Source organism: Thermobia domestica, chromosome 17 (assembly GCF_964235325.1).
Source record: "Thermobia domestica chromosome 17, izTheDome1.hap1.1, whole genome shotgun sequence".
NCBI classification, from domain to species: Eukaryota; Metazoa; Arthropoda; class Insecta; order Zygentoma; family Lepismatidae; genus Thermobia; species Thermobia domestica.
The window spans coordinates 92,886,818-92,914,680 of record NC_137470.1 but is presented as its reverse complement, the minus strand read 5'-3'; the positions used below and the strand labels follow the sequence as shown (position 1 = coordinate 92,914,680).

At 35.8% G+C, this 27,863-nt stretch overlaps 1 protein-coding gene across 4 annotated transcripts in view; it reads left to right on the top strand.

The window, feature by feature from the left end:
* LOC145673888 (tudor domain-containing protein 5-like) overlaps nt 1-27,863 on the top strand; it is a 171,819-nt gene that overhangs the window by 33,657 nt on the left and 110,299 nt on the right. For all 4 annotated transcript variants that reach the window (XM_081743680.1, XM_081743682.1, XM_081743681.1 and 1 more), the window contains exons 3-4: nt 769-1,079; nt 25,920-26,079. In XM_081743680.1, coding sequence (XP_081599806.1) covers nt 769-1,079; nt 25,920-26,079 — 471 coding nt within the window. The remainder of the gene's footprint in view (nt 1-768; nt 1,080-25,919; nt 26,080-27,863) is intronic.

The window sequence follows — 27,863 nt, the reverse complement described above, 5'->3', positions numbered from 1 at the left end:
ATTTAATTTATTATAATGTTAGTATGTGTGTAATTGGCAAAGACATGTATGTGGGAAATTTCATGTCAAAAGAGCAGTAAATACGAACAATAAAACGAAAATAAATCTTTCTTGTCCATTTAGCAACATTTTGTTTTACTCACTCTAATTTTCGTATTTATAATTCTTTTCCTATGAAATTAACCACAAATATACATTTCCCGATTATACACATAGTGTCAGTATTAAAAGTACTCTGCAAAATCATCATCAAATTATATTCTTACAAGAAGACAGTTATAGATATGCGACAATCATTTTGGACATGAATGTACGTTCCTTCTGCACTAACTAAACGTTAAATAATAATATTCTGAAAAACTTCAATTAGTAGAGAAATAAGCACTGTACGGTTGAGGCTCCATGTTGTAGCTGTTGGTTCAATTTCACATACACTGAAGAATAGAATAAACAATTTCTTAATACTTACAGAATGCTCTAGTCTGAATAACCATCGTGTTCAAAATGTTTCTGTTGTTGAACAGTAAATCCCTCAATATGTATATGACAGCAGACATACTACTAAACAAAAATAATCTTGCTGAAAACACTGTTTATTTTTCATAATAAAATATTGTTATCACTAAAATGTTACTTGTACAATTAAATACTTTATTTCCAAGAAAATGCACGAATAACCTTAAACTCTAAGTCCATGTCTCATACCATCGGTGCTCAAAAGGAACTTAAAACTCTAAACTAATAAATTTTCTTTTTATTGTGGCGCAGGATCACCACCATCCATTTCGGCTGCAGTGAGAGAAACCAGTGGGATTGGTAGATCACGAGGTCTTGTAACGAAAGACAGAGGAGGGAACGAAATAGATAAGTCTTCCTTGGAAAAACCTGAAGAGAAGGAAAGTTTAAGTTCACGTATACCTAACTGGCACATATACGAAGACCTTCTGGCTAAATATTATAAGAAACTATTGAATACTAAAAGAATTCCTGTCAGTGAAGAAGTGAAAGAGAACTTCGTGAAGTTGATGAAGAAGAAACCTAAAGGTCTCTGGTGTAATGAACTGCCGGTAGAATACCAGGTAAGAATTATATAACTAATTAATCTTCATATGTTGAATATACGAACTAAGGCATCTAGTGCTCTAAAGGGAGCCTCCAAGGATAGTTATTCAGTCAAAATAGAGCTTACAAGCACATATTTCACACATATATTTACAGAAAGAAGTTTACAAAGTATAATTTTGGTGTTTCATTTTCCAATAAGGAGATATTTCGTACCAGAAATTTTCGGTATCTTAGACAATGCGTGAATAAGTGTCTTGGCTAATAAGAAAAACTAACGTAGCTTCGTCTGCTTGTGGGTTTTGCATTTAGCTCCGGTAAGGATTCGGTGTTCATCTCACTTACATGGTGATCAGGAATTCCAGTTAAATTAACCTTCATTTTGTTGTACAGATCGAAGCAATGAAAGTGTTATAAAGTCCAAATTACTAACAAACTCTTGTGCCGTGTGCTTATGCATTCAGGAACACACGTCTTGATCGACAGTTTGCTCCAGATATTCTACCCAACTCACCCTCCTCCTCCTCTCCTTGTCTAAAGCAGTCTGTGTGATGTAATATACGCTTTCTATTCAGAAAAAAAAAAAAAAACATTAACCATGTTTACAAGCTTTATAGTTCTAAGACCGTCTCTTTCATTCGTTTTTTTCTGAAATGCATTTGTAGAGCCCGAATTAAAAAAAAGTCTCAAAATGTTCCCATAGCTTCATAAACGCCTTTATTTGCATTCTTTCCCTTCTTCAAAGACTATATATCACACCAAGCTAGGAAGATGCTCCTTGTGAAATCTATGCAAACTGTCAATCGCGGCAGTAGGCTTTATGCTTCCCGAAGTCTATAATGCGGGCGCAGAGTTCTAAATGTTACTGCCAGAAATGAGTGTTATTCAATTATTAATTTCATTTTATTTCCTAGTAATTGCAAGCAGATGTTCTAGGGGCGTCATTTGGGCAGGACAGGAGAGTGTAATTCCCCCTCCCTTGAGTTTGATAAACACATATTGTTTGATGAAATGTATAGTAAAACACTGATATTAAAGTGAAACTCTCATGTCGGCTGAGAATACCCCCCGCCCCGGAACAAAATCTAAAGTGACGCTGCTCTTAGCAACAAACCTGTAGACTTACGATAGCACATTACTAGAGCACTTATATTTAGTTTCAAGGGTCGAAGGTTAGATCCTAAGCCATGTGCATTCATAGTGGACGTCATTGAGAGAGAGAGAGATTAGGGGTGATTTTCATATGTAAGTTTAGAATTGGAGAAAAAATGATCGGACAGCATCCATATTGTGACGAAATTGGTGATTTTGTGAAACAAAAGAAAGAAAGAAGTGCGCGGATAATATCGGGTATTTGTCGAATTAAGGTGGAGAACTCCTTTTAGAGCATCAGATGATTGCGAAAAGAAAGAAAGATTTTAAGTTCTGCAAAATTAAGAAATTAAAAATCTTCAGCTTCTGAGACTGGTTTCGAACCACCAATCTCTTAGCTATCGAACCATGACTTTACCCATTCAGTCACGGAGAACTCTACGCAGTCATTCATATACTTATCCTTTAGCTACGTTGAGAAACTAATAGAATGGGATATTCCAAAAGTTGACTCGGTGGGTGCGCCGTTGATATTGAACGTAGACCTCTTGTGTCTTAGCTACAGGAGGTATAATGAACTTCCCGTTGTTCAGGAACACTTTAAGGAAGTAAAATTTGTTAATACTGTGTTAATTGAATCATGTTTGATAGAACTGTCTGATAAAGAAGTGTCAAATACACAGATATGAACCACCTTTTGCGAAGCTCTAGTGGAATTGGTTGTAAACATGTTAGACTTTTGAAAACAAAAAGTTTATTTAAAAAAAAAAATGGAAATGCACATAAGAGTGTCACTTGAATGCGAACCTATAACTGTACACAATAGCGCGTTTACGTCATTATGTGTTACATAAATGGTTAGTGTAAGGGACTCCATGTGGATGGTCCTAGGTTCGAATCCTGACCGTTCTTATTGTTTTCTTTTGTTCTAGCTACGCTCATATTGTGCATTGCAGAAGTTCAGTTTTAAATTAACCCTACAATGCATAGTGGGACAGATATGGGTCATAGTGGTAAATGATCTCTGCTTTCCTACATAACGGTATGTAGTTGCATGCTGAACCAGATTGGGAACGTTCGAAGCTAGTTGTAATTCCACAGTTTCCGCATAGATGGCACTATTAAGCGTACCGGTACTTCCGTTACTCATTTTTGTTTTCTCTTGCAAAACTACTTTTTCACAGAAAACGAAACAAAACATGCATTGTAGGGTTAAATGTAGTCGCAGCTAGTTTAAGCCGAAGTTATTTTCAAATATGATACGTTATTACATGCTTGTCTTTAACTTGCGTTGTTTCAAATTTGATTTTTTTGGGTAAAACCCACAGTAAAACCCAAAAAAGCCCACCTAAAAAAAAAAAAAAAAAATTAAAACTTAGATTGAAATAATAATCTTAATATGATTATAGTTACTTTCGTTAATCGTACTTCTTAGTGTATGCGTTTACCACCAGAACAGAATACCATTGAAAGCAACACGGGAAAACGGTTAAACCGTTTGGAATGAATTTTTGGATGTAGTTATCACTACCCCGAACTAGGTTTTTAATCAGGTTACTTCGAATAAGATGAGTGTTTTCTGGGGGAGGGGGTTCAGAGGGTCAAAATCTATGCGAAAATCTTAGTATCACGATTCTGTCAAGTTAGGAAGATTACCTTTTTTCTGTAAATTTACCATTAAAAGTACGTGGACCCGTGTCCCAGTGTTTTTGAGAGTTTCCATTTTAAGTGAGGAAGGGTGGCAAATTCTTTAATTTGAAAGCGATGTTGTCTATTGTTTCTGATCGTATCACACGGAGAAACGGTTAAGCAGTTTGAAAGGAATTTTGAACATACGATAATTAGTATCTACCCTGAGCTGGAATTTTTATCTTTGATTCAAGGGCGCATCCTAGGAGAAAGAGTAGAGGAAGTTCAAAATTCATGTTAAAAAAAAGAAAGTGTTACAAGCCCGCTAAGTTAGGAAGATGAAACTCGGTATACAAACTCCTCATTGAAAATAAGTTGACATGTGTTGCAGCGTTTTTCAAAATTTTCGTTTTAAGGAGGTGGAGTGATTTTCCGTAATTCCTTTGTTCACTTTGAAAGCGATGTTGCCTGTTGTTTGTGGTTGCATCACGGGGAAACGGTTGAACAGTTTGAAATTTTGGAACATAAATCAGTATTATTTATGTATTTATTTATTGTGTTACTTTGATTGAAGGGCACATCGTAATGGAAGTAAAGGGGGTGCAAAATTAATACAAACAGATAAAACGTCTTTATCCATGTGTCAGTTAATTACAAATCGAGAACGCTTCACTTGAGAAAGGAAATTACTACAGATAAACCTCTCTTCTTAACACTAACGGCAATCAGATCGTGAAACTCCCTAATTCTTTTTGCGTATCTGATGGAGTATGTGAAACACAGTAAAATTATTGTATGTCACAAAACCCCTTTAATTCTAACATGGCCATAGATGCTGAAAGCCTTAAAAAAAAAAAAAAAAAAAAAAAACTAATTGTAAAATCTATTGTAAGAAACCAAATTGGCAACTGAAAATGAGGAAAAAATTCATTTCCAACATATCAGCTCTTAAAAAAAAAGACTTTTTATTCCTTTTCGAAAAAAAAACATTCATTCAAAAAAGCCATTTTTTATTTCTGGCTCCTTAACTTGAGGTACTATCCCAGTTTTTGCCTGGCTTGTTTTGAGTGAAACTCAGGACAATTGGCTCTGGACTTTGAATCATAAGTGTAAGAGGGAATTTTATTTCTATTCTCTATTACATAAAATTATGCGTATGCACCTCTTACTCTGGAAAATTGTGTACTTTCTTCTTTGTAGAAATGGAAATATAAGTGAGTGCCAATGGTGCGAAGTGTGTTCCACGAAACGCATGGGACTTCAGGGATTCTTTGTGTCAGGGATTCTTTGTGCATCATTCTAAAAATGTTTTATTTCTAAATTTAGTTCAATGTCTCAAGATTATGCACCAGAGCTAAGGGAGACTGTGATGATATGGATAATAATAGTGGCATGACGAAAGTGGTAGGAAACGGGAGAATCCCGAGAAACCCATGCACACGATGTTTGTTCACCACAAAATGCACTTGGTGGTTCAACAGGAACCCGTGCCAGACGTAAACTACCACGTTCCCAAAAGGGAATTATACAATTTCATGTGTTCAGTAGAACATAAATGCTTAAATGGTATTTTAAGTAGGAATATGGCTTTAAATATACGGAAAAAATTTAATAAAACCCAATTTTACCCAATAAAACCCACTGGGCTGGTTTTTCTTAGAAAAACCCTGGGTTTTTCACAACCCTGGAAAGTGGTGACATGTAAAAGTAATAGAATACGAAAAATATTGGTGTCGAATTCATGGTTTTCGGGTTTGAAGACATGAATAGTAACACTCGACATGAGCACTTCTCACTTTTTTCGTAGCGATGCATGAATGGAAAATGGATTTTAAAATTATATTTTCCCTCTTCAAGTGATTTCTTTTTTTTTAAAAAAAAAATATCTTCCAACTTTCTTTTTAAATTATTTTCCACTTTTTAGTTATAATTACATGTATTTTCTATTCGTATTTTATTCTATGTTATACGTTTATTTACATTTTATGTCTTATAAATTTCATGAGAAGCTTATCACAATTCAGAGCAGTAGGGACATACACAGGATGTATGCCCTGGCGGTCCAAAAGACCCCCCCCCCTATTCCCCAGTGAAATCACTACTTTTATTGAAATTTTACGTAATTTTAGAGATGTTACACAGTATAGTATGTTCTCATATTGAATTTGAACCCTTCAAAAAGCTTTCGAACCCTGAAATAAATTTTTGCCTACGCCCCTGCAAAGCGGTAACGATTTTAGGGAGTGATCAAAGGGTAATGCCTCCCTGGAGGAACGACAGTTCTCCACAAGTCGTATCTCTGATAGTTCCCGATGTGATACCAGTATTTGTGCATTACCACTTTTTACTCTCAGTGTATTGAAACTCACCCCAAAGGAACTGTTCTGAAATTTTCACTGGTTTTCCCCTCTAACCCCCATGCCAATGGAGCCTACCTGTGACACATACTACATCTGAATTATCACTATTTATGTTAGTGACCCCTAAAACTATGCATTCGATACAAATATAGGACGTATTCCATTCGTTTTGCCTGTCACCCTCCACTCTGACCTCCATGCCAACCAAGGCTTAATTTGGACTTAAGCAGCTTCGCCAGTGGCACTATTCATCTTTGCGACCCCGAAAATTATGAATTGGTCACTAATGTCGTTCGTATTTGACTACTTTTACATGTCACCTTCCCGCTTCATAGGACAACTATGGAGGAATTTCAAACAACTTAAGTATAGCTATAAATTACCATCTGCAAAACAGCTGTGCGGGTGATCTTTTTCGAAGAGGAATTCGTTGACTACTTTTTCAATATCAACATGATGGCTTTCTTCGCTTTCAGTCCCGAAGATTGCCAAAGGGTTTAACTTCATCTGCAGCATTGTGCTATGAATATAAATTTTATTGGCTTTTAGTTCACTGGCTTGCTTAAATGTTGCTCTCATCACAAGAAAAGTAAGATACAAATAAGTACGGATCTAGACAAATACAGAACACCACGAGCAATGACAGTTATCTAAGATTAAAATTTTAGCTTATTCATTCTAAGGTGAAAGTTGATTCAGTCTTTTCCGTCATTATTGTTCGGAAACTTAAGGTTGTTGCAAGAAAGAGGTGATAAATCGTTTGAGTAGAATCCACAGTTCGTTCCACAACTTCTTTTTCATCTAAGGCTAAAATAGTGGGAATTTTATAAATTGAGGAAAAAGTATGAAATTACATAAAAACCTGCGAAGTGGAATTCTGAATCTTAAATGAAACCTCCTTTTGCCCTGCGGGCCCGTTAGTTATGCCATTGTTCAGGGTGCACTTTTTCGTTTTTAAGAACATTTTCTAAAGCGGTAAAATGGTTTTACTACTGTGTGAATTGAGTTGTATTTGTAGAACCACCTGATAAAAGGGACAATATACTCAGACACAAATCATCATTGTCAAAGCTCTAGTAGAAAATGAAACAAATCGTCGTAAATATGTTACGTTTTAGAAGAGAAAAAGAGCAAAAAAGTGCACGTACACATAATGATGTCATTTGGATGCGAATTTATTGCTAAAAAGAAGTGTTTACGTCATGGTTTGTTAGATGAAGGGTTAGGTAACGGGATTCCTACGTCGGTGGTCCTAGTTTCGAATCTCGGCCATTCTTGTTACTGTTTTCTTTTAGCTACACTTAGTTTGCATTCCAGAACTTCAAGTTTCAATTAAATTTATTAACAGCTCGTGAATGCAATGTAGTCCAAATTATTTTCAAATATGATACGTTATTATTACATGTTTTTCTTTAATTTACAACGTTTGGACTTTGATAACAAATCTTGCAATCTGAATGTAACTTATCTTCCGAAGTCATACAATGATGAAACTTTGCACAGCGACGTCAGTCGGGTGAAAATACTATGTTCCATTGTTACTCTAATATACTTGTTCATATATTTATAAACTGTTTACAAAGTAAAAACTTATGGCGGACCATACAGTGTATCATAAGATGGACCGTACGAAGGCAGACTTAGCAGAAAGCGTAATGCAAATATCCCTGGTGATAAAAAGTAAGGATCATCTTCGCAGGATTCGAACCAGTGCTTCAACTTGTTTCGGTTTACAGTGCCACCAAGCGCTGGTTCATTTTTCCTGAGACTGCTAGTATCGCTTATTTACATTGTAGCAGACGTGTTTTACAGAGTTGCTAACGGCTTAAAGCGTTAGGAAACTAAACGTGCTAGAGACAAAACCAGAAAGTAAACGAGAGGGAGAGGCAGTATCGATAGCAGATAATACATGTTGTTAGTGCTCTGTATCTTAAACGATCGGCATACGAACAACAGAAAGAATGATTATTTCATAAATAACAAAAACTTGTGCTTTCTTCTAATATTAAACAAGACGGCATGACCATTTAAAAATGATTTATTATTGTTATTATTTAATAGTCATGATGCATTCGTTATGTCAGTGGCGTCGCGAGCGGTGGTCGGTGACCCAGGGCGTCACGCTTTCACGAAGCCTCAAAAGACTAACGAGCCTAAATACAACTTGACACTTACTTTTGTAAAGATCCATCGATTCATTCTATGTAATCTAATTTAATATAAATAAAATAAAGAGTTTGTATGTCTGTCTGTGTGCAGCCTGGGGACCAGACTAGTGGACCGAGACTTACCAAAATTTGGTCACGGATACCTTGGTCCAGGCTCCAGATCAAGACGAAGCGTTTTTTCAAATTTCGAACCATCGGGGTCTCAGGAGGGGGAATTTACCGGAACTGGCTTGAGAACCAGACAAAGTGACCGAAAGTTACCAAATTTTGGTCATGGATACCTTGGTCCAGACCCCAGACCAAGGTGAAGTATTCTTGTCAAAATTCGAAAGGGGGCGTTTACCGGGACATGTAAAAGTAATCCAAAATGACCGATATTAGTGTCGAATTCATAGTTTTCGTGGTCGCTGAAATCAATGGTGAAACTCCGATCGCATTAACTTCCAAATTCACCCTATTCGGCTCCGGGCCGGGGGGGGGGATACCGAAACATGTAAAAATGATCCAAAATGACCGATATTAATGTTAAATCCATAGTTTTCGCGGTCGCTGAGATCAATAGTGAAACTTCCATTAGCGATGACTTGCAAATTCAGCTACCATTGATGCGGGCCTGGAGTCAACGGGGAAGGGGGGGAATACCGAGACATGTAAAAGTAATCCAAAATGACCGATATTAGTGTCAAATCAATGGTTTTCGCGGTCGCGTAAATGAATGGTAATACTCCCACAGGCGTTGAGTCCAAACACTGCCCCCAAGCGAAGAATTGGTATATTCAGCTAGTAATTAATAACGTAAATACAAACAATTATGAATTCGGATTTATTTACGTAAAAATTCAAAATTCTCGTACATTTCACACTACATTCGATCAAACAAAAATGCGTGGATGGTATTTTACTTGGGATACAGATTATTGTAACATATTCTGTAATTGGTAACCCTGCTGCCAAGGGATGTTTTGATGTTAGTTTCACTTGTGGCCACGACCCGCTCACCGCTGTCGACCTATACATAGCAAGCGTAATACCACTCTGGCACCAAGTCTCACAGGTTAGTCTGCTTATTAGTGCAGAACTCACTGAGACACTTTACATTCACTGGTGTCGCGTAGTGTATTTGATAAAACTTTGCTAATAAGTGGGTCGAATTAGGTAGCCCTCAAGAGGGCTCATGGTGTTGTGGACGAGCATTTATTAATAGTGTGTTTAGTCCCCGTGGGACTCGATCACAACTGCCATACGCCGTGGCATTGAATCCACCAGGTGAGAGATACTGTGTGTAACAGAGTGACCACACATCTTGAACACGCTCCCATCGTCAGATGTCCCTGAAGGATTATTCGACTAGGCTTCCCGCAGTGTTCTTGCAACAGAAGCCCACATATTTTCAATAGGATTGAGATTTGCTCCACGAGGAATCCAGTCAAATATCTCGACATCAGGTTGCCTCTGCAGCCATGTCTGAACCAAGTTTCAGTTATGTATCGAGCTATTGTCGTGTTTCCAATATAATATGCCGCCACCTACATGAGCTTTTATTTCCGGAAGCGTTTCGTCCAGATGTTCCACATACTTGTGGGCGTTTAGGCGACCAGGAATCCTGTAGATTCCACCGAAGTTTGTAGCGTTGCATATACATACCCAGCAGTAGATTGTTACATCTCCCATTCGATCTGAACTGATAACGTATTCAGAGGCATACTTTTTATCTGAGGGGGGAGGTTAAACACGCTTCGGTCCGAAGTTTGCGCTTTAAAATATTTTTTCGTCTGTAAAAGCGACCTTGTCCCACACACTGAAATATTTACCTTTGCAAAAGCCAGACGGTCAGCCATGTGGTCTTCTGTTAGCCGCTTCTTAACAGCTGCCCTGTTTGACCTCAAACCATAGGATTTAAGTCTACATCGGACAGTTATAACATTGCCTGGGAAATTGGTTTCCTCTCGTAAATGTTGGGCAGACATGAAAGGCTGCATTGGGCAATTAATCTTTGGTCGTCTTCAACAGAAGAAACTCTTTGTAGCCCAGTTCCTGTTTTACGTCTTACATTTCCTCTTTCCTCATATCTTCACCACCACGTCCGTGCACGGTCCACGCCATATATCGTGCCTGCCTCACTATAGCTCATGCCCGCATGCTCAATTAAAGCAATTACACTGCTTTTAACAGAACCTTCGTAGTACGCCACTTTCATACCAGAAGCTAAATGATAGCTGTACTTAGGTTTCTGAACAGTAGGTACTTCATGTGACGTCACAGAACAATTCGGATTTTCCTTCCATTGGCACACACAACATCGTGCGCCTTCTGCTGGATGTTCAATAATTCTGTAACAAAACACGTCGAGAAATGACTTAAGGTTGCAAGAGTTGATATCAAAGTTGAATATTGTAAGCTAATGAAAAGCATGTAATGACGTCTCATATTTGAAAATAATTTCGGCTTAAACTAGCTGCGACTACATTAAATCCAAAATTGAACCCCTAGAATGCACACACTGAGTGTAGCTAAAAGAAAAACAATAAGAACGGTCTGTGTACTTAGGACCATCCACGTAGGAGTCCCTTAAACTAACCATCCATCTAACACATAATGACATAAACGAACTGTTTTTTAAAGTTACAGGTTCGCATCCAAGTGACTGTTATGCGCATTTCCATTTTTTTTAAATAAATTCTTTTCAAAAATCTAACATGTTTACTGGGTTTCATTTTTAAGTAGAGTTTTTGCCAAAGGCGATATATATGTCAGAGTATTTTTTATTACTTTATCAGACGGTTGTACCAAATATAACTGAACACAGTAGTAACAAACTTTTACTGCCTTAAAAAGTTCCTGAACAAGAGAAAGTTCGCTATGCACACTGTAATTAAGCTAATAGAGATCTATGTTCAATGTCAACGGCGCGTTCACCGAGTCAACTTTTGGAATATTCCGTTCTATTAGTTTCTCAACGTAGCTAAAGGAAAAGTATACGAATGACTGCGTCGAGTTCACCGTGGCTGACTAGATCAAAGTCATTGTTCGATAGCTAAGAGTTTCATGGTTCGAAACCCGTCTCAGAAGCTGGACATTTTTTTAATTTTTAATTTTGCAGATCTTAAAATCTTTCTTTCTTTTCGCAATCATCTGATGCTCTAAAAGGAGTTCTCCACCTTAATTCGACAACTGCCTGATGTGATCCTCGCAGTTCTGAAACTTTCCTTCTGTTTCACGAAATCGCAAATTTCGTCATAATATGGATGCTGTACGATCATTTTTTCTCCAATTCTAAACTTACATATGAAAATCATCCCTTTCTGTCTCCATATTTGAATCTCTCTCTCTCAATGTCGTCCACTATGAATGCACATAGCTTGGGATCTAACCTTCGGCCCTTGAAACCAAATGTAAGCGCACTGGCTCGCTTACTGGCTGCTGTCGTAACTCTATAGGCTTGTTGCTAAAAACAGCGTCATTTTAGATTTTGTTTGGATGAGGTTAGATGATTCTCCACTCACATAAATTTCACTTTAATATCAGTGTTTTACTATACATTTGATCAAACAACGTGTGTTTGTCAAACTAAAGGAGGGGGAATTACACTCTCCTGTCCTGCCCAAATGACGCCCCTGGAACATTTGCTTGCAATTACTAGGAAATAAAATGAAATTAATAATTGAATAACACTCATTTCTTGCAGTAACATTTAGAACTCTGTGCCCGCATTATAGACTTCGGGAAGCATAAAGCCTACTGCCGCGATTGACAGTTTGCATAGATTTCACAAGGAGCATCTTCCTAGCTTGGTGTGATATATAGTCTTTGAAGAAGGAAAAGAATGCAAATAAAGGCGTTTATGAAGCTATGGGAACATTTTGAGACTTTTTTTTTTTATTCGGGCTCTACAAATGCATTTCAGAAAAAAACGAATGAAAGAGACGATCTTAGTGCTATAAAGCTTGTAAACATGGTTAATGTTTTTTTTTTCTTCTGAATAGAAAGCGTATATTACATCACACAGACTGCTTGAGACAAGGAGAGGAGGAGGGCGAGTTGGATTGAATACCTGGAGCAGCAGTCGATCGAGTCTTGTGTTTCCGATTGCATAAGCATACGGGGCAAGAGTTCGTTAGTAATTTGGACTTAAACTTTTTGTAACACTTTCGTTGCTTTAATCTGTATATAAGTAAATGCATGGATAGTATTTACAGAGAAACTTGTGATACTTCTTAACATTTTTTAAAATTTTCTGTTTCATGATTTTGAAAACTGTCTAAAGGGTGTTGGTACAATTACTTGTCTCCCTACTTTACAAGAAAAAATAAAATAAACTCATTGAATAATATTTGTTTAGCCCACCTTTCTGTGGTTACCAAAGAGAGCTCATCTAACTGTCAAATGAATTTTAGAAGTTATTAAATTCGAGCTTAAATAACTAAATGAACTTTTTGTAGTTAAGTACAAACACACCTGCATTTGGTACTGGCGATCTAATTCCGTTGCTGTAGGGTGATATATACTTCGGATCTTATGTAACTTCTGTAGCTCAATAGTAGAACTCATCCTTAGTGTGAAGGGTCCCTGGTTTCATTAAGGGCCATATAAATTTGCAGTGGCTAACATCAGTTTTCCAGCAGCGCTCTCATCGTTTCCTTACAATATGTTTGTTCAATAAATTCTTTCACCATTGGTCAGCAGAATGTACCATCCGGCTTCTTGAGCGCACAAATGAAATAAAAGGGAATTTGTAGTGTTACATTTCTCGATTATACCCTTTAGGCTAAAGGAGAGGAATGGTCAATGAAAGTGCGTAACGATGAAAATTGGTGGAATGAGAATGTAGAAAGACACGATAGAACCTCGAAGAAACCCAAAGACACGATGTTGACAACCGCGAACTCACGTCGTCTGCGATCGAACCTGGACCCTCACAGCAGAGATGTGCGCTCTACAAAGAGCCACCGTATTGTCTCTTTAATCTATAGGGCATAAATAGAAGTTAAAAATTTTATAGTTTGTAAGTCCACTTCTCACGCACACTGTGTGGCGTAGAGAGACGTTGTTTAACAAGACAACAACAGAACTGATCTTAAGTGGACCTACATGGAAATTGTGGAAATTCGCAGAATTCTTTTTTTAACGAATTGCACTAACGTGCAAGTCAGGGTTTGAAAAAAAACACGTTTTTTTTAAAGCCCAACCCACCTGGGCTCATACGGGTTTTTCGGGTTTATCGAAATATTTCAACGTCTTTGGGGTAAAAGTGTTAAAATGTGATTTATATTTCAAGATTGTCATTGTCACAACTTGCAACAATTTTCTATTCACTGCTGTTTTCAAAAAGTGGCCGCCATTTTGATATTTTATATTGCATCGGAGAGAAAATCTATACAGCAAATTTAGCATGTCTCGTGCTTCCACCCTCAAAATGTCAACTTAAAAGACCGAAATTTGCGCTTTGTAGCGTGGATACTCGCTATTTTGAAAAAATGGCCGCCATTTTGAAATTTTACTTCGGTATGCCGCCAAAATCTATAAAGGAAATTTAGAACGTCTTGTGCTTGTGCCCTAAAATTTTAACTTAAAAGACCGAAAGCTGTACCCTGTAGTGTATTCGGTACAGGCAGACGAACAAATGTAGATCGAGTCATCCAGAAGCCTCAGTGATGTGAACACTAAACATGAATACCAAATATTTTAATTTAAAACATATTATGTTTTATGTTATATTACGAAATATATTATATATGAATATGAATATATGAAATTCATGAAATATATGAATATATGGAATAATAATCTTAATGTTTTATATTATTAAAGTTAGACTCATTTTTAATCGCCATTACAGTTTTCTTTTCTTTCCATTTATATTGTCGTACTGTTATAACAATGCAAGATTATTCTTTAATTTATTATTATAGTATATAATATAATTAATTGTTGCATATTGTAGTAAAACTCTTCATAATACGAAATTTTACAAATATTTAATAATTATATATGGAATAATTATATATGAAATAAAATATAATTCCTGTTTTATAAAATACGTTTCAAAATGTGTTACATGAAACAAACATCTTACAGCGTAAAATAAATGGTTTTATTGTTGAAGTTCACTTCGGATACTTTGTGCGTTTAATTGCGGGAATTTCCCGAGCACTTCTTTCACGTTTTTTTAATGTATCTTTCTTTACTGTACATCGAAAATTCTACTAGTACGGAAATTTGAAATAGTAAGCGTTACGTAGTCTTCGGAACTCCGAGCATTAAGCTTCTTAAATTTGACAAGAATTTTTACGCTATTGCTGGTGTTGATTCTACAGAATGCTTATTTGAAGAGTAACAACAAATAACTGTACTAAACTGTTGTTGTTAGAAAATCAAATTTTACTAAAGAATACTTGTGTTTTACAATCAAAGGTAAGAAATAATAATAGTTTTACTAATGTATTTACATATTTACTGGTAGTACCGGCACCTATGGCCCTAAACCCGCCAAACGTATGAGGGATACGTCCCTCGGCGTCGCCGAGTCGACGAGCACACTATTCACGGAAAGTATTTTCTAAAATATAAAATTGCATATTTTAATTCGAATAGGCTATAAGCAAAATCATACATTAATTCGTTCTATAATTATCTCAACGTTTTTTCTTTTTTTTTATTTATTTATTTTTTTTTTATTTATTTATTCAGTGCATTCAGAACTTTATAAAGGTCTTACGTTGAATGTTGTTCTATACCTTAACTTAAAAGCATCTAATTCGCCCAAGGAAAGTCCAGAATCTGATAAAAATCACTTTCAATGTGATCACCTTAGCTGTACCGGTACCAATAATATACTAAGAAAATGCTCAAAAACCCAAGTGGGTTTTTTCAGGTTGGTCCAACCCGAAAAACCCCACATGGTTCTTTTGAGCCTGGCCCACTTGGGCAAACCCTGGTGCAAGTAGTAGTTTTCTTATATTCGTATTCGGTAGTTGCGAAAAATGTGCTTTTATAAAGAGATCCAAAATCTATAGAGGCATTTTTTTTCACTATAGCCGAGCTTGTACACTATTGACATCAGATTATCGCTATCGATAATAGAAAACTAAGACAAAACGTATTGCTCTCACGTTACATTTATAATTTCAATTTGCAGATCCACAAGCACAAACAAAATCGTTATGATATAAAGTACTTAAAATAAAATTCTTCAAATCATTAGTTCAGCAAGTTTATCTGTAGAGGAAGGTTCATATTTTCCAACCTGATCTTTGCAACTTCGAATACGTAAGGAAACTCAGCAAGAAACTGCCACTGCATTAAAACTTCGCAGCCCGTAGAGCTGATTAACGGAGCCCACAGTTAATGCAAAATAAAAAGCCCGAAATGGCTGGCAAAATTGCGAAATAAAACCAAAAAATTGCAAAATAAAAGAAACAGAAACAAACATACAAATTAGGGCTTTTGAAAAAAGGTACTAAAATGTTTAAAAAAATTTTATTAGTCTATAATTGGCTTACTAATCGAATAAAAAGTGTGAATCCTAAGAAAAAAAAACTTTCATTTTCCAACTTCTTCTTTCTCACCTCAACCATAGGTTTGTGGACAACATGGAAATTTGAAAACTTTTCTCTCCCTTGGGAGAGCAGTTTTATACTTTGATAAGGTCTCTTCCTTGTAACTGCACCTAGGTCTTCCTGGTTTTCCTTCCTTTATCAACAAGATGATCCAATTGGAGTGCCGAATAAGATGGCCGACCATGCTGTTTCTTCTTTTTCCTATTATCGTCATGATCTGTTGTCCTTCATTAGCTTCCTTTACTACGTTTTCACTCTTTTTCCTTTTGGTCCATGATATGCGCAGCATTCTGCACCAACAACACATTTCCAATGCTTCCAGCTTGGATATTTCAGCTTTTCTCAATGTCCACGTCTCTGATCCGTAAAGCGCCACGCTCCATACCAGGGTCTTAATAAATCGTTTACGAACGTCCAACGACACATTTCTTGATGTTAGTAGTCCTCTTTTCGTATCGAATGCTTGTTTAGCCTGTGCTGTTCTTAAACTTACTTCTTTTTCACTTCTTCCTTCCGAGCTATTAGACTTCGTAAATAGGGGAACGTCTTAACGTCTTCGATTTTCTCTCCCTCTAGCCATACGTTTGCCCCTTCCTGTGCTGCTCTTGTGCACTTTATCACTTTGGTTTCCTTCTTATTTATTTTCATTTTGTGGTTTTCCAACTTACAATTTAAAATTTCTGGAAACTTGAAAATTGCGCAACCCGTGAGGGACATCTAGCGATCCATTTTTGTTCTGAAACTATCAACAACTTCTTAAGATTTTCAAACGGAAGACTTTGTCTCCTGTTAGAAAGAATTCATGAAAGATGTGTTAGATCTTTCCATATCTACAGATGTTACTGGAGCATACTGCAAACAAGTAATTTGGGAAGGATTCATGCCACTGTTAACAGTTACATGAGTTACAAAAAGTTTCTAAAGGAAATGTTTTCTAATTTCCATAAAGAAATGTCCGCGGTAATTAGAGCTTCACACAGATTCGCGAAAGTGTTAGTAGGCGAAGCGGGATTCATGAATGATCTAAGATTCTAAATCTTTTCACCAGCTGATTTGCCAGATTCTGCAGATTCTGTTTTTGCTCTGCTTATGTGCTGTGTGACAAAATGACGCTTTGTAGAGGAAACCACAGTTTCACGTAATTTGCAAATAGTACAGAGCCATTGCACCCAAACCCAATCACATTTTTTTTTCATCTTCTCATATAATAGTCGTATTTTATGTTACTTTGAACATTATGTATATTTCAGCGAAATGGACTCATCAGAACAATTTTTGTGTATTGGGATAATATTTCGTGTATTGGAACGTTTTCTCAGTTTCTTCATTCATGAACTACAAAAGTACATTGCCTATTATCTCTAAGACCATGAGAATATCCACGTTCAATAGATCCCAGGTGTTTTGTTCTGATAGATAGACAGTTGTAGGCAATGAGAATGTGCCTGAAGACAACATAAGAATAAAAACTACATGATTTGAGGTAGTGAAGTATATGTTTTCTGGTGAAAACACTCTTGGTTCAGGTCAGGGTAAAGGGCTATAGGCCAGAGCGCAAATTCGGTAGCAAGTATTGTGCAACCAGTTTTTGATGTAATAAACAGCTTGTGTCCATGCCTGCCTATGTTCTTGCCTGCACAGTAGTTTCTTTTACTCGGAGTGATTATTTTTCTTTAACCATCTATGCATGTATGGTATAATACAGAATTTCGTTAAAATTCACTTAGTGTACCTATTTTTGTCTAAATTTGATTTCAAACGTATAAAAATTTCCCATGAAAAACTGCATGTATAAGAGTACATTCTTGTTACTTCTCATTCTTTTCATTGATATTCTGATGGGTGTCCGTTCAAAATAAAATATTTTTTCCTCATTAGATGAGGAAAGCTGACCACTGTCTCTCGTGGGAGTTTAGTGTAGTGTGTTGTCAGTCAAGAAAGGTTGAGAACTTCTCTCTTAGAATACTGTCCCTTCACAAATAATGTTCCAGTCAGTTTCGTTTTCTGTTACTAATGTTTCCGGCATTACTCTTTGTCCAAGTTTTGCTTTCTGTGTAATATGCCATTACAGTCTAATGTGATGATGTTTTAATAGGAGGGTGCCCGAAATTTTTTGCACCGACTGTACTTGACGTTTAACAAAAAATTTCTGTCTGTTTATATAATTCGTAATTTTGTTTGTTATTCTATTTCAAATTAACATGGAAAGCTGTAAAATATTCATTAGGAATTATAGTTTTGGGAATCAATATCTTTATATATATATATATATATATATATATATATATATATATATATATATTAAATTAGTTATAAGTCTTGTATATGGATTATTACAATTCTTACGGTGTCAGTGCGATCTGAAAATATAGGTCCACCATTGGACGGAACTTTTCGAATAAATAACCAATCTAAAATTCGGCAGAATTTTCAGGACCACCCTTCACCTCTCTTTTAGATATCTAGGTCCTTCTGAAATCTAGTTTAATCCAGATTTTACCAAATTTTATTCGTTTCAAAGCCCCACCGCCAAAAATGCTTTGTTTTGATTGGAGGATTCACCCACGCTATGATGTTAGAGCGCGATTATTCCCGTTCCCTGCCTAGAATTTTGCTGAAGACACCAGATCCAGATCTTCCCAGCTCAGAAAAGTAGAAATGAGCTAGAAAAGCTACATTAACAAGGTAAATTTAGTTTGATAATTGAAGGGGCGTAAGCAGGAAGCTACGGAGCCATAATTTGCTAAATTTCACAGTAAAAAACCGGACTGAAGAACGAAAATAGGAAGCGTAATTCAGTGACGCCATGTTTTGCAGATATCGTTAGTGATGGACAGGTTCTACGAAGTGCATCAGTTTGCTAGTTGTTCTTAAATATCCACAGACAGTTTCGGAAGAGTAGTGTTTTTTCCCTTAAAATATTCTTATCCTGAAAATTACTCCTTTTAGAGTTACGTAAGGCCTGCCCCACTGCCGTTTGTGTTCGTGTATGTAGTGAATGTGATTTCTTTTTGTACTTATTTAGTAGTAACATGGCGGTATTTAATTTCGTTGTAGTTAGGATAGTGATCATAATGCACGTGTAAAGTTTCAAGAGGGCTCCTGTCTACTCCCAACTTGGGGGTACGGCTTCCAGCAGGGATGGGTTGAACGTATAGTTGTCATAAGGTTCTTTTCCCTTCAGGAAAGGGGCCTATATATATTTTCCAATAAATAGTTTGGGTATTAATTAAACAGGTTGAATTAAGAATGTGATTTAGTGAATACAAGGGCCAATTGGCCCTGTTCCTTCCTTTCCCTTTCCTTTCATAAACCGATAGAGCCGATTTTAAAGAAAATGGTGAAATCTGAATGTTGTTTATGTGAGTAAGTAGTGATGATTAATATGTATTATAACATGTATTAATGTAGTTTGTAGTTATGGATGTGGCATGTATGTGTTCGTAATGTAGTATCAGTAGTAGCAATCGTAGTTAAGTGATGAAAGAGTGTGTGAAATAATGAAGTATGGACAGTGTATCATTCGTATTCGATCAATATCTAAACGCAACATATTCGATCTATAGTAATATCAGAAAATGAGAGTGTCATAGCATCAAAATTTCCGTGTACAAGGTCACATTCAGTGGTTCAAGGGTTGATCATATCGTCGCTAGCCCCCTAGTGTCAAAAGTCATTACTAACCGTCTTTCTTCTGTCGGTGCTCTTAGTGATTTAGTTTCCATGGAATTGACCTTTCTTTTCGAAATAAAACCTAGTAAATATAATTCCCAGCCCAAATGCATACACAGTTAGGTTAAGTGATCCAAAATTAATATTTTCTGAAAATTACAACATTCTACTTAGTCTAGAAATCGAAATATTTAAGTAAATAAACAATACGTAAATTCTTAACAGAAGTCAGGCGATATGATGCTAGTTTTTCGCTTTGAAATTATATTAAATGTTCATTTTTTTATTATTTTTTTTTCTTTCCTTCTGTGGCTGCAGAATAATTTCATTGTTGTCAGAATTTTATAAAATTAAATAATATCGTGAGAACTCTACTTTCTGTGAACATACATATTTCTTTTTTTTATGAAGCTACGAAGTATAACATAGTATTGTTTGCGTGGTAAGGGAGTCTTGAGTTCGAGGGATGTTTTGTGTGGTGGCCGGAACATGAAATGTTGGCAATGATTTATAGATTTAGAAGTATATGACGAAGTGTGCATATAGTCTGGGTGTAATTAAAGAAATAGGGTGTTTATTAAATACGACGTCGTAATAAAAGAGTAAAATGATAGCATGAATATATTGTGAAACGAAATGAATGAGAGGACACCCATATATACATATATATATATATAGATATATATAAGCCCAGTTTATGATTAGTCGCGTTTCGGTGCAAAGAATAGATATATATATATATATATATTATGTGTAGCTATCCACATCTCGGGTTCTGGCCCCTACACCGGAGCATCCTGCGAACATGTGGGTGAGATATTGCCGGACTATGTTAGTGCTTAATAGCTTAATTTGTTATTGCAGTCGGATTCGTTCATAATAATCTCGTTTAATAATATTTGTAGCATCATATAATCGCTGACTGGACATATTTAATAATCAATTATGTAAACACAATAGTTGTTACACATCGGGGCTGTAGTGAATTATATTTTTCGGTCGGTTTTAAAATAGAATATCCTGCTCCGTGAGATTTTTTTTTCTTCACGTTACCTACTCGGGCTAGCTTACAATATTCATGGAGGCGACAGCTCTGACAGGGTTACAGAATCAAAACAATTAGTTATTGAAATTTATTTTTCCCGTACCCGGGCATCGACCCCTCCCTCCTTGAATATTTTCGTTTTCTTTTCTTAGTTTTCAAACTAGATAGTGATGGAAATTAATCGATGCCTCAGAATTTAGCGCATTCTGCAAAGGGGAGCTATCGGTGAAGTTTGGCAATGGAAATCACCGATCCAAAATCCAGTTTATTTAATTTTTTTTATTTTGGCAAATCACTAATTAGGGACACCTTAGCTTTTTTTTCCCCCTCTAATTTCATTACTATTCTGGATTCTTTTACCTTCCGAGTGGTCGGATGATTTTTTTTTTCCTTTTGAAATTCTAAATTAGCGCCTTCTCTAACCTTCGGGGGGATTCCGGGATCTTCAAGGACTCAACCGGATACAGCGAGGAGGGGAATTTCCTTAAAGCTTTCGTCTTTCTGAAAATTCCCTTGCGGGCACAGACTAGTTGTGTGTTTGGAGATAACTTTTGAGTTTACGTATTTAAGTAAACCAACCTTTTTTGGCATAAAAGAGAATATTTGGTTATAGTATGTTGTATACGTAAATTCGACCACTTATCTTTCGTAGTTGTGTTCTGTCTCCTCTCTTTTTACCTATACTTCTTCTACTTCTTCTCTAGAGTTTTTTTTAAATTTCAGCCTTCCCCCCCCCCGATTTTGAACTTGTCGCTTACGATTTATTTTAACGTACAACTCTGATCTGAATTTACCAGCTGAGACGTTGCAAGACACAATTCATGGATAGAGTAGATAATGATTGGGTCCTCCATCACATTTTGACCTATTGCCAAAATGAATAACGACTTCATATTTGACGAAACTTCAATTACGTTCTTTCACCGTCGTCCCTCTAAGTTTTTTTTAATCCATTGGTCACTTTCCTTTCTGTTTTGGTTTTCGTTTATTTTGTAGTTAACCTTTGCCCAGAAATTGTATTTTGGTTTATCTATTTATATCTTTAGGAATGTTCTGTGTTACGTGCCTGCCTCACAAAGTTTTTTTTTTTACGATTCATGCACGAATTGACTATATGAAAGTTAAAATTTATAGACGCGCGGTATCAGGTAAAAAAATCAATTCTTTTTTCATATGTAATGTCGGAAGTCATTTGTTTTTCTTGTACAATGTTTGCAACCTTTTCTGAAATTATTGTTGGGGTTATTACTTTAAATGTGTGCGCAATTATTAAATATATATATATAGAGATAAATGAATACGTCGAAATATACATGTGCTTAGTATGTGAATATGATGTTAAAGTAAAGTATGATATTAAATGTATTATATGGATATATGTAAGAGCGCTCGTGTCTGTCCCCCCAAACGTGTATTGGTTGCTATAGTCTACAAGTAAGTTTCCGACGAATATAATAATATAGATTTTTGTCAAGAATACCGCCGTGCACTCAAATAATTTTCCTTTCGTCTGGATAGATGTAAATCATAACTTATGTAATCATTATTTAATGGCATGTATTAAGAAGTAAAGGCAGGTCTAAATGTAACCCACATCATAATGAATATTATTCCTGAGCTACCAACCTAAAACCATTGTGGAAAGTGTACCTGTAATCCCTCTCACCTGCATATGTATCCTATGACTTGACCAGTGTTTTTTCCTTAATTTAAATCAATTATACTCCTTACACCTGTGGAAGATCATCTCAAATTCGAACTATATATATATATATATATATATACATACACAAAAGTGATCCTGGATAAAGGAAAGGTCTCATGACGTGTCCCAGTGATGAACAAGTAACTCAAAATTACCTGATTAATAAATTTGTGAATGGACTGACTAAGAGGAGAAGCATCCTCTGGCGGAAAGTGATTTTAAAATCCCTAGATGGGTATAAACGTCGCAGTGTGTGAGTGCAGATATAAACTGCTAATAGTCACAAACTAAATATAGTTGATGAATAGTTTTTATAAACCAATAAATATATATATATATATATATATATATAAACACAAACTAAGTTAAATGGAGCGAAATATTTTGGACGCTACGAGTAGTGCGCGATCTGTGATTTGAACGCTCGGAATTATTATTTTATTGCTCAATGTGAAGTAGAGACTCGTGAGTTCTATTACACCTAAAAGTTTATTCTTTTCCTTCTTTTTTGTCCATTTTTTTTAAAGTAAAATAAGTGTCTTCTTTGCGTATGTCGCAAATCATAATTTTGCTGTAGCATGCCTAAGATATAATATATGTAATTATTTTTTTTTTCTGTCCATTTGTCAATATGATCAAATGTATAAAGACTTACTAAAGTATAACCCTATGTATTCTATTGATATATAACCAAGAACTTGTGCTTTTAATATATTTTTTTTTATAATTATTTCTTTTTTCCCACTATGAATGTAATAAACTATTTGTACCTTTGTAGCTAGTTGGTTTCCTTTAAACATATATACACTGTCCTGAGTGAGTGAGCGTGTGAATGCATGATAGATTTAATTTAAGTAATTTTAGTGATATCATTTGTCGTATTAACATCTATAATATATGTGTCATGCTTTAATATATGTGTTAAGGTAAATAACCTAGGTCATGAAGGACCGCTACTAACGGTTTAAATCGGCTCTAGGAGTGAAACGAAAATAGCAGGATGAGCCTAAATACGACATCTTTCTTCCAGGAAGTTGAAACCCTCATTGATACGATACATAAATTTATATTGAGTTTATAACTTTGATTTTTTTTTTCTTGGCTAATTCATATGTGTGGTCGATCCTAGAGATACTGGATGGTTATCAATCATTGTTTGGAATAACTCTACGAAGAATAATTTCGATTTTCTCCTTTCCTGGTCTAAGTCTGGGCAACCCCACAAACGTGGTGCCTGGAGCTAGGTCGGGGTGGTATGGAGGAACATGTGTTTATTCCGAAGCATTCTAAAAGTGAGTAATCGTTAATAACAATTAAAATGATTCATTTTTCAACAACTTTCTCGACTTCTCCCTATATTCCCGGAATTATCCAGTAATCTATTTCGTATTAAATTACTCTATTTGCTTTCTTTCTTTTTCCTCCCTTTTCCTACCTCCTTCTTTTACCCTTCTACTTTCTTCTCTTTCTTTTCTATTTCTGAATGAAAGAAAACGGAGTCATGACTGAGAGCAGTCGCTATTGGCGCGGTCAATAAGTTGTTTCGATAAGTTTCTTCGGAAGTCCGATGTGGGATAATTAACCATGAGATGAGTATGCATTGAGGGACGAACAATAACAAGAAAGTTTATTGAATTTTACTTTATTGGAAAATAATCATGATTTCAATTAGTAGGTGTTGTTTCGTAACCGCCCTTGTTAAAAGAGAATTAATTTTAGCGACTCCTCTACTCTCTCTTCTTCGTTTACTACTTTTTTTTTACCGTTTTCTTTCATCTGTTTTGTACTATATTAAGTTTTCTTTTCATCTAGCCACTTTTTTCAGTACTTACATTTCCAATGTTTCCCAGAGTTTTTTTTTTTTTTTTTTTTTTGCTCTTTATAATGTTCGCACTTTTTTTATGCACTGCAGTACTTTTTGTGAAACATATAACGAATATTTAAGTATGTTTAATTAATTTGAATAACACACACTTTGCAGGGCTCCTTCCCTGTTATTTTGTTTTGTTTTTTTTTTTATTTTCCACTCATAGTACTTAGTAAATGCTATTTTTATTTTAAGAATTTAATGATTAGTATGTTGAGTACGCGCTGAACACATTGCAAATATAATATTCGATAAAATATGCCCCAATCCTTATATCCTGTTCTTTGACATATGAATACTATGTAAGGACATAATATGTAAAATTAGTGATCAGTGTATAAGCACAATGTCTTTTATAAGTAAGTTAGTCTCATTTACGGAAAAACTTCATGGATTTTTACTTCCTTGTTCTAATATTTTGGTTCTCAGTAAAATGTTGCACATATTCTACTATTTTATAACAAAAGATAAGGGGATGAGAATCGATGCAAGGTCAAAATGTTCTCTATCTTTGTACTGTTACTCAACTGATTCATACAGAGGGACTCGACTTTAACAAACTTAAGTTTATTATTATGCATTTTACTTTTCGACCCGTTCATTTTGAACCTCAATAGAAGGGATTCTCTGTTTATTTCTACACGTACCAAGTCTTGATTCTGAAGTTAATATACGATGTTTGGCTGACAATATAGACACTAGATTTAAACTAAATAATGCAGTATTGTGGTCCAGTCCCAGTCTTTTGGTTTAATTCCCTTGTTTTAAGTTATGCTGGTTTCTTAATTTCATCTCCAGTTGCTATAAAAATCACTCAAAATTGTAGTTAGAAGGGTGTATTCAATCCAGTTTTTTTTTTCATTTATTATATTTATTTTGTAGTATATTTGGGGAACATTCTCATATATGCAGTGCGTTCTAACGTCTCTACTTACTGTTAAGTTAACTTTAGCCAGAGACAGAAGGAAAATATAATAATTGAGGACAATCGTAAATTTCATAATGTGCAAGTTTTTTTGCGCACAAGTGTACAGTCAAGTCATAAACAATCGACAGTAATAACAAGACAAATGAATGAAAATGAAATCAGCCACGGCAATATTTAAAGGTATGATCTCTGCATTCAGTTGGGGGAATTGAGGATAAGCCTTGGAAGCATTTAGGCGAGTGTGTATTTGACTTCTGTATGGGAAAATGAATTCAGTTTTATAGTTCAGGTAGGGCTTATGGTCGACTACACGACTTTAGTTGGATGATGTGTGGTTAGCGTATAGGCTTGCATTGCGTTATTACTGCCTTGCTAAACTGGAGTTCGCTACCTGGTTGCTTAGATAGCTCCAAATTGTTCCACGACTGGATCAATAATAATAAGAATAAGAATAAGAATAAGAATAATAAATGTATCACTATGGAGATTCTAACTCGGGTCCTCACGCACTAACCATTGGAATTCACAGGGACTAAGATTAAGTGAATGTGCAAAATTTTAAATGTGACTGCAGAAGTGTTGTAGATAACCTGAATGGAAGTCGTTATTTTAATATCTTTATTGTACCTAAAATTTCACAGTTTCCTTCTAAGAATGCGCAACTTTAGCTCCGAAATATGGGGTACTTCTTTAAGCCTAAGGAAAATAATGTAAATCACAACTGTCTAATTCTCTTTTTGACGCTTGTTGCACTACTATAACTGTATATATATATATGTATAATTGCACTACTATAAACTTTTTTTTTTTTTTTTTTTTAACAATTTTATTACAGAAGCTGACAGGCAATGTATTCAGTTATGAAGACTATGGGTTCACAAGCTTACTTGAGTTCGTAGCCAGTTTAAAAGATGTCTTCCAAGTTACGCGACCTTCTTTTCTGTCTGACTGTTTAATATTTCCCGCATGGAAACGAACCAAAGAAAAAGGAGTTGGTAAGTATAAACAGTACCGATGTATAAAAAACCTAAGATCAGACATTAGATATCTCTTCTATATGTTCTTTTTGTACAATGATATAAAGCTGTAACATTCAGTTGAATAAAATTAATAAACTTCGGGGAACTGCATCCTTGCGGCGAATGAAAGATAAATGTTCTAACAATTGATGTGTAAATCGAGAATTACTTGTTTTGTTCAGTGAAGGCTAGAAAAAGAACCATAATTTTCAGCGAACTTAAAAAGTTCGCTACTGAATTCCCTAAGTCTCTATGTGTGTTTTGTTTGTTTCATTTGCGATTTTTTTCAATTTTGATCCCTCCATTCGATAGAGCACCAAAAACAATCTGAGAAAGTGATTGAAATTTTCGCGTCACACTTACCTTTTTCGAGATATTGGCCAAAAATTTTCCGTTTTCGGGAGTTTTAAGGAACCATAACTCGGGAACCATAAGTCATAAAGAGATGATATTGGTGTTGATCAATACCTAAGAGGATGGTGAATATTTTGATACCAAATAGTAACCGGTGGCCACTGGCCACCGTTCCCCAGATATTCGCCAAATGTTCGGATTTAGGGATATTAAAGAGCCATATCTCGGGAACCATAAGTCATTGAGAGATTATATTGTGCGAATTTTTCAATTTAGAGCATGTGTCTTCGTAAAACTACATATCATAGAACGTTTTATCAGGTTTCCTCCGCCGTATAAACTAAACACTTTCTTATCACTCCCGAGTATACGGTTCCAGAAGTCTTGTGGCTTGTTGATGTGCGTCCTTGCGAACTCTAAGGGAACATGTTAGTTTGATCTGCAAAGCAGAACAAATAATATGAGTTCAGTCACATGTCTCTGCACTGCATTCCAGACCTAAAGTTGTTTACAGGTTTGTTGCAGCAGCGAACGAGTTTGCTGCATTAGCTTCAATAATCGAAATATTTTCGTCTTCCGTTGTCACTTGCGGTCTACTCAGTTTCGCTTTAGTTTGTAATCCCTATTCCCCTTCTGGTTCCAATCGTTCAGTTCAATATCTTACTGTTTTAATATCCATGTTCATGGCACGAGTAACTTGCTTTTTAGGCATTCCAGCTTCCCGTATGCAATTATTCTTCCTCTACTTATAAGAGACAAATAGCCTACCTTTGGTTTGTTTTCTTATAAAAGCAATTTGCCGTAGACATCAAACAGTTATACACGGTTACATGTGAAATTAAGTCAACAACAGTTGTTATTACACAAGATGAGTCATAAATTTTGCAAAATTCTGGTACACAATATATCTGTATTTACTACAGTACAGTGAAAGCAGTTCAACATCCGAAGTATAGCCCTCCGTGTTCGAATATCTGCAGTTCCTCGATTCTACCTCAGTCACTGCTGTTCCCACCTCCTGCTGGCTAGTGAAGCGTTGTGATTTCAGGAAGTGTATCAAGGATCGAAGCAGATAGTAATCAAAGGGAAAAGGTCAGGACTATATGCAGGTGTAGGATGAGCTCGATACCATCAGCTTCTTGAATTTTTTTGCTGCAGTTTTCGAGGCGAGTGGTTTTGCGTTATCCTATTGCAGCAGCGCGCTTTCGTTTCACCAATGCAGGATATTTCTGGCGTAGTGTAGCACACATTCGCTCCACCTGTTTGGAATTCAAGTTGACATTGATGGTACGACCGTTAGGAACGAACTTGAAGTGAGTCACCCCTTCGTAGTTCCAGCATCTACAGAGTAGAACTTTATGCTAGAAACGGCCCTATTCAAGAAGTTGCTTAACCATTGTTTTTGC